The following is a 13811-nucleotide window of genomic DNA, read 5'->3' on the forward strand; positions in this document are numbered from 1 at the left end:
GGTAACATCATGTAGTCACCAAAATCCAAATAATTTGGCATTTTTGTTTTAAGAGTAAAATATATATACAAACATTTGAATTTATTGTGGAGAAAACCATCTCACCTAATCTTACAAAAAGCTTTTTGAAGGCATTTGAAGAAGCATAAATTGGTCTTGTAGCTTTCACTGCGATCTATGTTAAAACAACTATTCATAAACATTACAAAAAAAGGCAAATGTGAAGTTATCTGTCAGCAATGCATAAATAGGTGTAAATACACCAATTTTCCTTGATTCATTGAACTCTGACGTCTGAATGAGAGCCGGGAGACCTTATTGTGCCAATAATATCTGTGTTAGGAAATTCCATATAAAGGTGCACAAGGCAAAATTGAAGTGCTACTACCAGGGCCAACCTGTTTGGTTATTTTGATTAAAAAAAAAAAAAACCAAACCAAAACAAAACAAAAACCAAAAAGAATAGCACTAAAGTAAGCTATTAGTTATCCATAATGATTTATCAAAAGAATTTAAGATAAAAAAAAGAGAAAAAAGTAGTTTTAAATTCCCAATATCCACCTCACTCCATGTCCTCACTGCCAGTGCAAAATTCACACCCAGAAACTTCCTAACATTTTTACTGTGTAAGTTTCACTTTGTAAAATTCCTTGTGACTTCCAATCCCTTTGGGGTTTGCAGGGACCCAAGCACTACAACATTGGGGGCTGTTTTGCTAATTCAGCTGCTACAGGAATTGACAGAGCAGGGAAATTTGTTTCCCAAGGTGCTTTTTTTTTGTGAGAAGACCTAACCTCAGCAAAACTCAGCATCCAGGGAGGGATGCGAGCACTTGGCTGCCACGTCTCTTCACCGTCCCTGTTTGCATCCAAAATTGTGAATAACAACGAGCTGCAGGTTTATTTCCCTTTCAGGAGTTGTAAAGTTTGAGGGAACAAGGCTGGAGCCTGCTTACAAGAGAAGGAAATTCCTCCCCTGTCTGATCAGATCTCATTTATCCACGCCCCAGCTCCTGGGGTACAGGGAATTCTTGGCTTCTGAAGGTGCTCCAATGTGCATAGAAAATCCCAGCTGCCTCAGAGGCTGGAATCTGCTTTTCCCTTCTCCAGCCACAGAGGAGGATGGTGGCCTCTCAGTTTTCCCAAAAGGAAAAACTCTGGGTTACATTTCTTACACATGGGCACGCTGGGCAGGTAGTTTTTGCTGTTGATAGAAACTCCTGCCACCTTTCTTTCCCACTAATTTACCAAATTCCCTACCCAGTAACTTGTCTTGGTGAATTACTGGGCCTGTTTCTCCTTGTACTTTGCAGTTGTATTTGTTGGGCTTGTTGGTGGCTAAAAATTAGGCTTTCCACCCACCCCACTTTTTCTTAAACTGTGGAAAATCTCTGAAATTAGCACTCTCCATCACTAAATACTATTAAAAAACAACCTAAAAAATAGTGTTTCAATACACAATCTAAAATCAATTCTAGAGAAATGTAACATGTACAAAAGGGGCAATCATGCTGCACTTCATTATTAAATCCCATTTTACTTCCAGGAGATATATATTTATGTCTAAGATTAAGCACAGCTTTTAAAGGACCTGTGCCCCACTTGCAGAAAATTCAGTAGAAAACCTACCACATCTTCAGCAGAGATGAAACTGAACTGATCCATTGTGCACTTTGGGAAAGAAATTTAATTCTTGAGGATTTTCCACCTGACCTTTTTTATCACGAAAAAAATCTTCCTATGTCTAAAAATGAGTGAAACCCAACACTCCCTCAAATTCCCACCTGATGGAAGGGAAAAAGACATTGTGAAAGATATTGTGGAGGGACCAGGAGGTAAGAAAAAGAAGATGAAGAGGTTTCATTAATAACAATAAAATTAATATTCAGCTTCATATGGAAGCTCCTATCCAGAAGAACAAGGGAATTTTTCAGAATTACTGAAGAAAAATAATCATTTTTTGCTGAGACTGGACAAGAAGATTCAAATTTGTTTTCAATGTTGTACATTTCCCAGCATTATTTGTTTTTTGCTAACTTTGATGTAATGAATTACAGCACTGTTGCTTTTTGTGCTACATCTACAATGAAAGCTCACATCACAGATGGGTAAATTTGAATTTCGTAAAAACCAGGAAGAATGTAATTATAAAATTAGGTTTCAGTGACAGGAGCATAAATGGGAATTGATATTATTAGAATAACAATAAATATAATATTGCAAACTACACACAGAAAATGATCTTCAGTGAAGGCGTGCAATGTTGCTATCAAATATACAGATTTGCCAGTGGAGAGAAATCATGTTTATGGGTGAAGTCTATCAGATTTTGCTGGATCAGCAATGGATATTAATGTGTTTTAAAAGGTGAAAGTTTTACATTACATATTCTGTAAAGAAAATCTTCATCTGCAGCAAACTAAGAGATGGCCAAATTACATTCAGCATTAATACAGGAAAACAGTCACAGATACAAAAGAAAATTGAATTAGGAGTTAATTATGTCAGCTCTTCTTAGCAGGCACTCTATCACACTTGTATTTAAATTTTTCATTCTACTTCATTTCAAAAACTCTCTTGCACCCTTCTGAGCCCCTCTTTACCATCACCATGACCCAAAGAAAACAAAATCCTTCTCTCTCCCTGTTGTGCCGCCACCAAATCTTTCACGTCAGCTCATCCCCTTGCAAGCCCTGGGATCATCTGATGGCACGAACAAAGGGAAGTGGTGGCAGCTGGGGAGAGGAGCAGCTGCCAGCCCCCAGCAGCCCCTGCCAGGTCCCTGCACCCGAGCCTGGCGCCGCGGCCGTGCCGGACCGTCCGTCTGTCCGGAGCAGCGGGAGCCGCAAACCTTCCCTCAGTGGGAAGCCTGATCACTCCACATTTCTCATTTCCTTCTCCTCCTGAAAGCTGCAGGTGGGAGAGCTGTGCTGAGAGTGGAGATTTGAGTTCATTTAGGGCTCGTGTAACTGAGTTCTGTTTTTTATTTTTTTTTTTTTTTTTTCCTCCTGTAGTTCATATGGATTTTCATGTTTCACAGCTTGGTTCGAGCTCCAAGACTAAATGAAACTCCAGAATGTGAGCCAGCTTCCAAACCTCCAAGTTTTGCAAGGTTTATGCTATGCCCACTTGTAATTCTACTCTGTGCCTGGCTTGTTAACTACTGCAGAGCTCGAGACAGTTTCATTTTGAGGAGTTTGTACAGCCCTGGAGATTATTTTACTCAAATTGATGATTCCTGTGTCCACCAAAGGGTACCAGCAAACAAGACCAGGCTAATTCCTATGGCAAGCCACCCTCCACAGTCAATCTATTTGGAAATAAATACCCAATATCTTAGGTAATAAGCCTTGAAATAAGGTATTTCAAAATGTCCCCGTGACTTGGCTGCTGGGAGCTCTTTTAAACTGACCCACAGCTGTAAATTTTTTATATTTAATATACCCTTATATGTTTATATTTAATATATACCCCTTTTCATATGTTTATAATCATTAGTGGTTTTTCATTCCACATTTTTAGGAGGCTTTTTCTGGTCATAATAACCTGTGATTTGTTTTGAGCTTCCTTCTGCAGTCTACAGTCCAGCTTTTATTTCTTTTATAGTACCAATTTCTTACCTGCAAATTATTTTTCATTTCTGTGAGGACATAAAAAAAGTATGTGCATTATTGACCAGAACAGGAACTTAAGAGCTATAGGGGCTACTTTGAGAATAATGGAGTGCTGTAATTTTTCTTTTAAGGCTTAGAAATACTGAAATATTCATTGTCATAGGCTTTGCCACACATAAAAACGCACATAAAAGTTCTTCCAACAAAGGAACAGTGGATCATGTTTATAAGATGAGGATTTTTTTTTTCTCCTCTACTCTTTGTGAGTGTCTAAGATTCTGTGAAAAGGTAAATTCACAGTGCTCCCTCAGTAGGAAAAGAGGGAGAAGGAATCCCTGACTCCATCCTCTTTTTACTGAGGGTGACTGAGTCAAGAATGACACAAACCCTTCAGAAAATCAGATCCACAGGTTAAAGTAAGAAAACATGGCAAGAAAGTTCCCACAACAAGGTGGTTCAATCTAAAGTCAACAATATAGGGTTGAACATAGGGTTGAGTTAATACTGTGAGTTTTGACACAGCAAAAAACCTATTATTGCACTTACTCATGACTCATGGAGTAAAGAAAGAATTACAGATTTAAAATATTCCTATTGGGCCTTCAGGGCTTGCCTGAGTGTTCTACATCGAGTTTCTGCCAGGTAAAGATTGAATCCTCCCCTGCCTAATCAAAACAAGATATTGAGAATTTAGTCTTCAAAGGGAGATGTTTCTGCACAGTGCCAGTGCAGCAAGATGAAAATGCACCCGAGGGCTCAGGGCTGAGGACTTTGTTTCAACATCAAACACGGAGAGATGAGTCTCATTTCTCTTTTGTGCTGAATGGGAGAACTGCAATTCTGATCTGCTGAGCTCAGTTCTGCAAACACCTCTGTGCCCTGCATGGGTGCCTGGACAGAGAATGCCCCCATGGAAGGGCCAGGGTGGAGCTTTGCTTGAAGGTTTTAGAAATGTTGGAGCCTGATTAATATTTCTCACTAGGTCACTGAAATGCCTGGGAGAACATTTCAGTGTTAACAACGTGTTCTGTCGTTTCTATAACATTTTCTGCCTCTTTGCACTTTCATACCAAATGAAAGCAGAAATGCCTGCCAGACAACATTCACAGAGTGGGTGCAGATTCAGCAAAAATCATAATTTTCAGCAAGAGACTCAAGAGGGGTTTTGTCCAATGCAAATAAAGAAATAGTATTCCGTTCAAGATTAGCTGAAATAGTTAAAGATGTGCATAAAGCATAATTTTTATTACTGATGTTAGCTTCTCTTTCAAGGAACAATTCAACTTTTGACATACTTTTTGCTTCATAAGAGTTCTTATGGCATGTTCAGAAAAGGACAAATTACTGAGGTTGAGTTGAATTACATGGCCTAAAGTCACATTTGACATGTAAAAATTCTCCCTCCTGCACTTTCAAAGTGTCTATGTTTCTGCTCCAAGATATTTCTGTAATCCAGGGAGCTCACACTAGTACTATTAACTTGATATTAAATGGATAAAATTCTTTTAGGCACAATTTTTTTCATTATTCCTTTTGTATGAGATTAACCCCACATAATCCCATAAATCCACAAGGATATCATGGGAATGATAAATAAACTACCCTGAAGACATTAAAAAATTAATTCTCTATGGTTAATAATTTTATATACATACATCTACACATGCACACACATATATGCATATCTATAAAACTTCCTTAATTTTTCTATGGAAGTCCTGAATTTGTCATCTAAATAATGACTAGCAAGAATGCACATATTTACCAAATTTTTCTGCAGTCTATCCTCTGCTGACAATAAGCTGACAACTCAAGCTTTTAAATTTTATGATCTCTGAAGTGAAACAAAGCAAGAAAAATATTAAAATTTAAATAAACTCTTCTCTTGCCTTAAAAATTAATTAAAGAAGATTAATTTTCTTTTGATTAGACCACGGTTTGACTAACATTTTTTAACTAGTGTTAAGCTTTGATTTCATGCCCAGGCTTTCCCCTGCCATTCCTTTGTACCAGCCCACTACCTGTGTGGCTGTGAAGTTCACTGGATCAAAGAACTAATCTGCTTTATTAATTACCTTCTCTTTCCCCCTTGCCACTCCTTCATTGGTATATTTGTCCAGCTTTGTATTTCAGTGATTTCTGACTTTATGTTTAACAAATACATATGTTTAGTATTTGAGATCATGAAATAGGCACACATTCAAAACAACCAAGAATAAGCTTAAACTCAAACTTCATAATTCATTAATCTCAGAATTAGTCAAACTGGTATTTTGAGCTGTAGGGAAGAGTATGGCCTCCTAAATGTCATTGACAGAGATTGTAATGACAATCAGTAATTTAGGGAACTTGCGCTGTTTCCTGGCAGGTGAAAGGTTTCACAGTGGCTCACTGCAAGCTCAGTGTATTTACTTAGGTTGGAAATGGGGGTGTGAATTCCATTTCCATCTGTCAGAGCTGGGGCAGTTATCTCTGTTCATGGGGCAGTTTTCTTTATCTCTCCCACAGCCAATCCTCCCTCCAGGAGATCTCTGCTCTTCATGGGCCATTAATTATTAATTATCTCCTGTTCATGGCCACTGAGTGTCCCTGCATGGCTGATCAAATTCCATCATCCATGGGGAGATGCTCTGCCCAGGGCAGGAGCCAAGCATTCCTACCTGGATACAATCTGAGCCTGGAACAGCACAGCAGCCTTTGCCCCCTGCATTCCCAAGGAGCAGCTTTCTCCTGCCCTGCATTCCCAGAGGAGCAGCTTTCTCCTGCCCTGCATTCCCAAGGAGCAGCTTTCTCCTGCCCTGCATTCCCAGAGGAACACCAGGCCCATCTCCAGCAGCCCTGGAGCTCCAGAGGAAAACTCCCCCCTTGTGCAGGATCCCTGCTCCAGCAGAAGCACAGCTGGCACTGCAGGAGGGCTGAGCCCCCATGGGATGGGACTGTGCCCCCACCCTGACCACAGGGCTCAGCTCCTAAACTGACTCTGCCAGTGGTTGTTTTGTATTACTGCATTTTTATTTTATTTTTTATTTTCTTCCCTAATTCCCATTCTCATGTCTTTTCCTGGCAGCCCCTTAATTTCAAAACTACAATAATTGAGAGGGAGGGGGTTTGCATTTTCCATTTCAGGGGAGGCTCCTGCCTTCCTTAGCAGACACCTGTCTTTTCAAACCAAGACATTACTGAAGGTTAACAAAGAATCTCAGGCCTTGAAACCAAGGATCCCCAGCAGGTAATCTGGAAATAAATAGTATATCCAATGGCTATCCTTTACCATTCAGTTTCTAGCAGCTTCATTTTGACAGGTCAATTCCATGAGCTGAGTTCACCACAAAGCCCTTAACCACATTCATCGATTTCACAAAGTGGTGAAATTCTGACTCCTATCCATATTTTGCGAACACAGATTTCCTGGAAGGCAAAATTTTTCTCAGCAATAAGCCTTCCCCCAGAAAACACAGCTTTTTTAATGTTTCATAAATTGTTTCATTTTGTCTGTACACTTTTTATGCCCTTATGTTAGTTTTGGGTAGGGTTTTTCTGAAACTAAGCATGGAGGCTTTGTCAACCCTGGGCCCTGCTGGTCAGAGCTTGATCTGTAAGACAGAGATATCCAAAATTCACCCAAGACTGTGGGCATCAAGCAGAGGAGTTAAAGCAAAAGCCCCTGAAGCCAGAAATACCCAACACTCTGCCTTGAGGACACACAAGTGAAATACAGATGGCATGAAAAGGAATATGGATCTATTAGAAAAGGTAGTGTAAAATAAGTTATTTTTCCCATACTACAAATCATGTGAGCTGCAGGGTCATGCCCCGGGTATAATTTTGAGAGAAGGAAAATTCTAAAATCATAATGCATTAGTGTGCTTTGGATGAAGCCATCTAGTCTGGGAGTATAAGGCTGCATGTAAGCAGCAGTCTTGAACATCTCTTTATGCCTAGATCTGTCAGATCTTCAGATAATTTTTTAAGTTAAAAAGACAGGCATTTTCATGTGAATGGAAAGAAAATGCCACTTTGATTTCCACAGAGATGAAGGCAGGAGGCAACCAAGAGCAATAGAAACATAACAGTGTACTAAACCATAAAAGCAGAGGAAATCAATGAAAACAAGGTGGAGGTGCACTGCTTAGCAGGATTTCTGACACGCTAGACAAATAAATTGCTGCACTTGCTTTGAATGCACTTCTCCTACATATGGGCATGTTGAATCCACAGAAAAGGAGGTGAAGGGGCCACAGTATATGTAAAGAAATATTTGTAGTGACTGTTTTGATCCAGATATTTAAAGAAAAAAGCATGGGAAATTTTGCCATATGCTTTAATGGCAGCAACTCTTGGCATTTAGCAAAACACAGCTTCAAGATGCACAGTGGTGGAATTGTAAGTTGTCCACTGCCTGGTACCATCTGCTTGATTAGAAACATTAAAATGGAAGGGAAAGTGATCAAAAAGTCACCTGTGGAACTGCTCGCATATTACTGCAATTCTGCACCCACGCTGATCATGGGAGATTTTAACAATACAGATTTGCACTGAATAATGCAAACAGCCTGACACTGATGAAAGTGCCTGCAAGAGAATGTTGTGATCCACAAAGTAAAAAACCCCCAAAAAACAGCATAAAACCCCTCCAACCACAGGAGAAATTGTCTTGGAAACAGTGTTTTATTTATGGACACTCCAAGACTAAGGAAAGCTGTAATGGACATGATCATAATTGATAGTTTGAATTCAGTGCAGGAGCAAGAAATTGGTTCAGAGAGTGGGAAAGCAGAAGGAGATCCAGCTGCATCAAGGAAATTCCAAGGCCTTAGAAATCTGGGAAGTAATATGGGATTAATATAGCTTAAATTTTACATTCAGAAGATGGGGAAAGGTGCCTTCTTCCCATTCTGTGTTTGCTAAACATCTGCAGGCAGATTCTGTAAATACCAGATGTTTGCTGAAGTGTCTCTTAACAGGCTGATAAGCTCATTCCAGAATGGCTGAATATGTTTTGAGGCTGTCAGTGCTCTCACACTCCACTTTACCCTGATTTTGCCTCATCTTGTGCTTTCCAGAAATGAGAAGCAGCTGGCTTAAATAACATTTATGCATGAATTGCTAAACTCAGCCATAGCTAATGAGAAAGAGAAAGAAAATAAAGAAAATAAAGAAAAGAAAGAAAGAAAGAAAAAGAAAGAAAGAAAGAAAGAAAGAAAGAAAGAAAGAAAGAAAGAAAGAAAGAAAGAAAGAAAGACTGAATATAAACAATGAATCTCATCCATGCCAGAATTCAAAAGATGGTCAAGGTGGTCCAAATATGGTTAAAATCTCATTTTAGTGTAATTTTTGTACTCAGTTTCGACCCTTTCCTGCTCAGGCCAGCTGAGACTAGCTGCACTGCTCTTTCAGAGGCTTTTGGGACTGCTCAGAAGGATTTGGGGTGGGTGTCACACAAGGCTCCCAGGATTTGGGTGCAGCACAACAGTTGTCTCACACCTGAAAAGTGCTGCACATGAGATAAAGTGGAAGGGAACTACTTAAGAGATCAGCTAAGAGGAATTGTGGTGAAATCAAATGGTGGAATTAAAAGAGAAGGAAAACTTAGGTGGTGGTGTAGGAAAAGCAGTCTGACACAAAGTACAGGAGGCTGATGAGTAACATGACAAATGCTTGTTGCAAAGCAGTGATATTTGGGCTATCACAAACTAGATTAATTATTAGAAATGCGTCCTAGAAAAGCAGCTTGTTTAATGCACTTTTGCAGGTTTTTTTTTTATTCTACATCTAGGATGTTTTACATATTCTGTGATGTGACTCAGGAATCTTTGAGCATTGTGAGGTAATTCTGAGACAGCAGTCAGTAATTTATGTAATTAGCATAACAGTATTTAATTATATGATTGCTGTAAATATGTGTAAAACTTTCGTGGTGTAATTAGAATGTGTAATAACTACTTGTAATTACGTAATTAAGTGTGATGACGTAAGCAAACTTCTAATGGGAAAAAAAAAAAAGGTATTTTCAAGCCCAGCTATAGAAAATGGTGTAGTGCAAATTACAGAGATGGTAAACTGTATATATTTGTATTTACATCAGTATGAATCCTTCAAAGTAAGACCCAGAAAGACAGAATGTGGATAACATATATTTCAATAGAACAGCAGAGTTCTTCCACTATTTCAATAAACTGGAAAATTTCAATTTTTTTGTGCATATATATACTTTCTCTTATATGCTCTCAAAAGCAGAAATGTGTGTCTGTGCTTATACATACACATACATAAAACATAATTCAGTTTAATATATGAGATATGCAACTTCACACACAAAGTTATTTTTATATATGACTACATATACATCTATTAAAAAAACCAAACGAATATAAAATAACAGATGATGGTTCAGGAAATGCAATGATCACTTAAGTAATAGCTCTGACTACCCCATTTCCAGCAAAACAGGAGATTGGATTTATGTGATCTATTATCTGAGCAGTGCTCATGATGCAGCCAAAATACAGAAGGGATAAACTCTGAAGAGATGGATGAGATTCCTGGTAGAATTCCAAATGGCAATTCAATTGCACCTAATAAGGAAATGCATGAATTGCTTCACCAGCAAATTCTGAAAAACACTTTAATAATTTGGGTTTTGGCTTTGGTTTGATTTTTTTTTGGCTTTTTTTTTTTTTGTTTTGTTTTGTTTGTTTGTTTGTTTGTTTTCTTTTTTAATAAATTCTTTCAGGCAGCCACAGAGACCTGTGACTTTCTCAAAGCAAATCTTCATCTTTCATTCCTCTCTAGAACTACATACACATAATGTTGGGTGGCTCAAATCTTCTTTTTTCCGCTGTGTATAAATCTGGGAATTCACTGAAGCCACTTCAAGTAAACATTTGTTGTTATTGGTCCATCCTGTTTTCCTCTCTATTCTCCCCCATACATCCACAATGTGAATGCAGAAAAAAGAATAATATTTTTCAGCTTTGTTATGGTTTCATTTATTTATGATTCAATCTAACACCTCTTCTCTTTTTTTTTTTTTTTTTTGCTACATAAAGTAGGATTTTCCTTGCAGTAGAAGCTCCCTTTCTTCAATGTGGATTAGACCAGTATTTCAGGTATTCTGAATGTAAAACCCAACACTATTAAAGCCAGCTGCCAAATATTTCCTGTTTCTTTTCATGGTAGTATACATTGAAACTATATTAGCTTTATCCACAATACCATAATTTTAACATCTTTTGTTTCACTAAAACACACAGGATCTCATCTTTGCAGCATCTAAAACCCAACAACCTCTAATATCTAAATGTCAAGGTATATTGCATTTTGTGCCAAAGCAGTTTATTCTATTTTTGATATTTTTCATCTTCAGGATTACCTAGTCTATCATACATGAAGAACTTTAGAAACTTTAGAACTTGATGGTGCATCCATAGTCACTGTTATTGAAAAAATCATGTGAGATTGTTCCTAGGACAGATCCATTAATGATTGCTAATTCTGTTAATGACTTCCCTGCAAAGCAGTGGTCCAAATTTCAGAGGCTGGAGACATGTCAGAGCAAATAACAGATATTTTTACCCTGTTCCTACACTTCTTGATTTCTGCCAATAACGTTGCTGAAGGCAGGATATTTGATGAGATGAAACCCCAGCCTCAATATATTTTTTGTATTTTTCTACATTACACTATTTTACTTCTAGTTTAACTATAGATACTTATTATACATTTTGCAAATGTTTCCATCATATCACAAGCTTTACTTGAATGTGTGACAGATTTGGTCTCTGAAATTCCCTCCGTTTTGAAGGGAATAAGATGGCTATTCTGAGGTTTCTTTATGTGTAAAGAAGTATTTCCACAGTACATTAAAATGTTTTGGTTTTAGTGTTTTTTTTTTTCTGTAAAAATAAAATCGTATATTTTATATAATTAAAATAAATTAAAATATTATATTATTAAAAATATATTTTATATTATTTAAAAAAATTGTTTTAAAGCCATGCTGTACTTACTCTGTTGGCAGTTCCTTCCCATAAATTCACCTGGACATTCACAGGAGTAGTTGGCAACAAGATCTGTACAGATTCCACCATTCCTGCAGGGTTCAGCTTCACATTCATTCACATCTGCAGGAATCACACAAAAGGATGCCAGGATTAGCAGAGAAATGGTAAAAGCAATAAGCACATGTTGAAAAGAACTGAAAAGAAAAAAGAAAAAAAAAAGAGAGAGAAGTTTTATTATGTCCCGAAGTACAATATAATTAAAAGTTTTGTTCAATGACTTCCACTGTAACTTCCAGATGATATCAGGGCCAAAAGTTTGGCCTGAAAAAACAACCCAAAAAAAACCAAATTTGGGTAGTTCTAATTGAGTAATTAGTAGAGATTCTTGCAACTTCAAGGAATGTAGCTACTTCTTTATCAACAGATGCCAGTTAAGGACGTGTCTCAGTTATCTCAAATTCATTAAACAGCTAATTGACAAGGCTGTTTAACCATCTAAAAAATTCCCTTTCTGTGAATGAGTTACTGGGCAAATTGAAACTAATAACTCAATCTAGAAGCCAGCAAATGTCATTAAATTCAAAAGACAGAAAAGGTGGGTGATCTCACTTGAGTTCCTCTTTTTCACTGCACTTTGTCAAACTCTGCAAGAATAAAACTCCCCTGTGTTTTTCAGTGTAGCACCTTAAGTGTAATATCAGATTTCTTTTCTCAAATGTGAGACAGAATTTTTCAGTCAACATTAAATAGGCAGGGGGATTATATTGATGCATCATAATTAAGTTTCTCAGTCACCACGTTTATATTTATTCTGCATGGACTAGAAATTCTGTATAGATTTTATGTGTAATTTAAAAAGGACTGCTCCTCTGAACTTAAATAATTTAAAAAGGGTAGAGGATATAGTAAATCTGATAGATGACATGGTTGATAATATGGGAAATTACTAGGGATTGAAGTCATGCTCCTTTCTGTTGTGTTAAATATGCTTCTGTCCCCAAAATACTTTTTTTTTTTTTCTGCTGACATACACAAACTTAAGAAAATGTTACAAAAATGTCTGAAACTTGTGCAACATGGCTTTGCTCAAGAGAAGCAGAATTCAATTTTATCAGCAAAGTTTCTCAATATTTGGTACTTTGAGTATGTGACTGCTGTACTTTCAACTTGATTTTTTTTTCTTTCATTTTCCAGGAATCTGTATTCAAAAAATTATGAACAGTGAATAGGATAATCCCAATGCTGTGAACAGAAATGCAGAGACAGGTCTTCAGTGAAACAGGAAGGCTACTTTCACTTGTTTGAACCAGAAAGTTTTCATGATTTTTATGCTAAAATTAATGATGGCCATGGATCCCTGGACTTCTTTTTAACCCCTCATGCTTTACTATTTCATGCTTATAAAGATATTACATAGTGGCATAGTAAAACTTTAGAGTTAGCTGAATTTTTTCTATTAAAGATGAACAAGAGGAGTAACAACTTAGAGTTCAAGAAATAAAACCTGCCAAGTGAAATGACCAAAGATCAGACCTGCTCAGTTCTAAATTAAATTCTTTATGTGTATTTATAAAATTTAACAAGGTTCTTCAGCTCCCTATTTGCCTTTTTAAGCAAAGCCCATTAACCTTACATTTTTATCAGGTTATTCATCATTTTAATACAGGCTAACACATTTGTGGGGGGAAAAAAAAATCAAGGTCACTGTGAACTAAAAAAAACATTAAGTGAACATATGAACTATCTCCTACTATGCAGGTGGTAATTTATCCTCTTAAAAGCTTTTCTGTGTAAAGACAATATCTTCTCAAGATTTTTTTTCCCTAATTTGCCATTCCTGTTGAAATAGAAGGAGAACATACACAGCTTTCCAGAATATTTCATATTGTCTGTGTGGTGATGGAGAAAAATAAACTGAGCTTGGAGCACCACATCTTTTTAAAACAATCCTCATATTCCATCCCCATGGAGGAATCAGCAATGATCAGAGCAGAAAGATGGAAGTTGTTACTTATTATCTGTGTTACTTGGCTTCTACAATGATTTTTTCCAGTAATTTCAGAAGCTTGAGTCCCATCAGTTAAAAAAAAAAATGTCATATTTGATGAATGAATGAGGAAAAGTTGGTCATTGCATCTTGTGTGATGTGTTTAGTTGAAAAGAAAATCAACTAAGACGCGTTAAAAAATAAAAAA

General features: G+C 37.2%; 1 protein-coding gene across 1 annotated transcript in view; it reads right to left on the minus strand.

The window, feature by feature from the left end:
* Window positions 1-11730, minus strand: part of EDIL3 (EGF like repeats and discoidin domains 3) — a 95905-nt gene extending 84175 nt beyond the window's left edge. The window contains exon 1 of the mRNA XM_041471103.1: window positions 11623-11730. Within this exon, the coding sequence (XP_041327037.1) occupies window positions 11623-11644 (22 nt within the window). The 5' untranslated portion in view covers window positions 11645-11730. The remainder of the gene's footprint in view (window positions 1-11622) is intronic.
* Between the last annotated feature and the right edge of the window lie 2081 nt (window positions 11731-13811).

The sequence above is a fragment of the Pyrgilauda ruficollis genome, unplaced genomic scaffold, assembly GCF_017590135.1.
Source record: "Pyrgilauda ruficollis isolate IOZ18807 unplaced genomic scaffold, ASM1759013v1 scaffold256, whole genome shotgun sequence".
In the NCBI taxonomy this organism is placed as follows: Eukaryota; Metazoa; Chordata; class Aves; order Passeriformes; family Passeridae; genus Pyrgilauda; species Pyrgilauda ruficollis.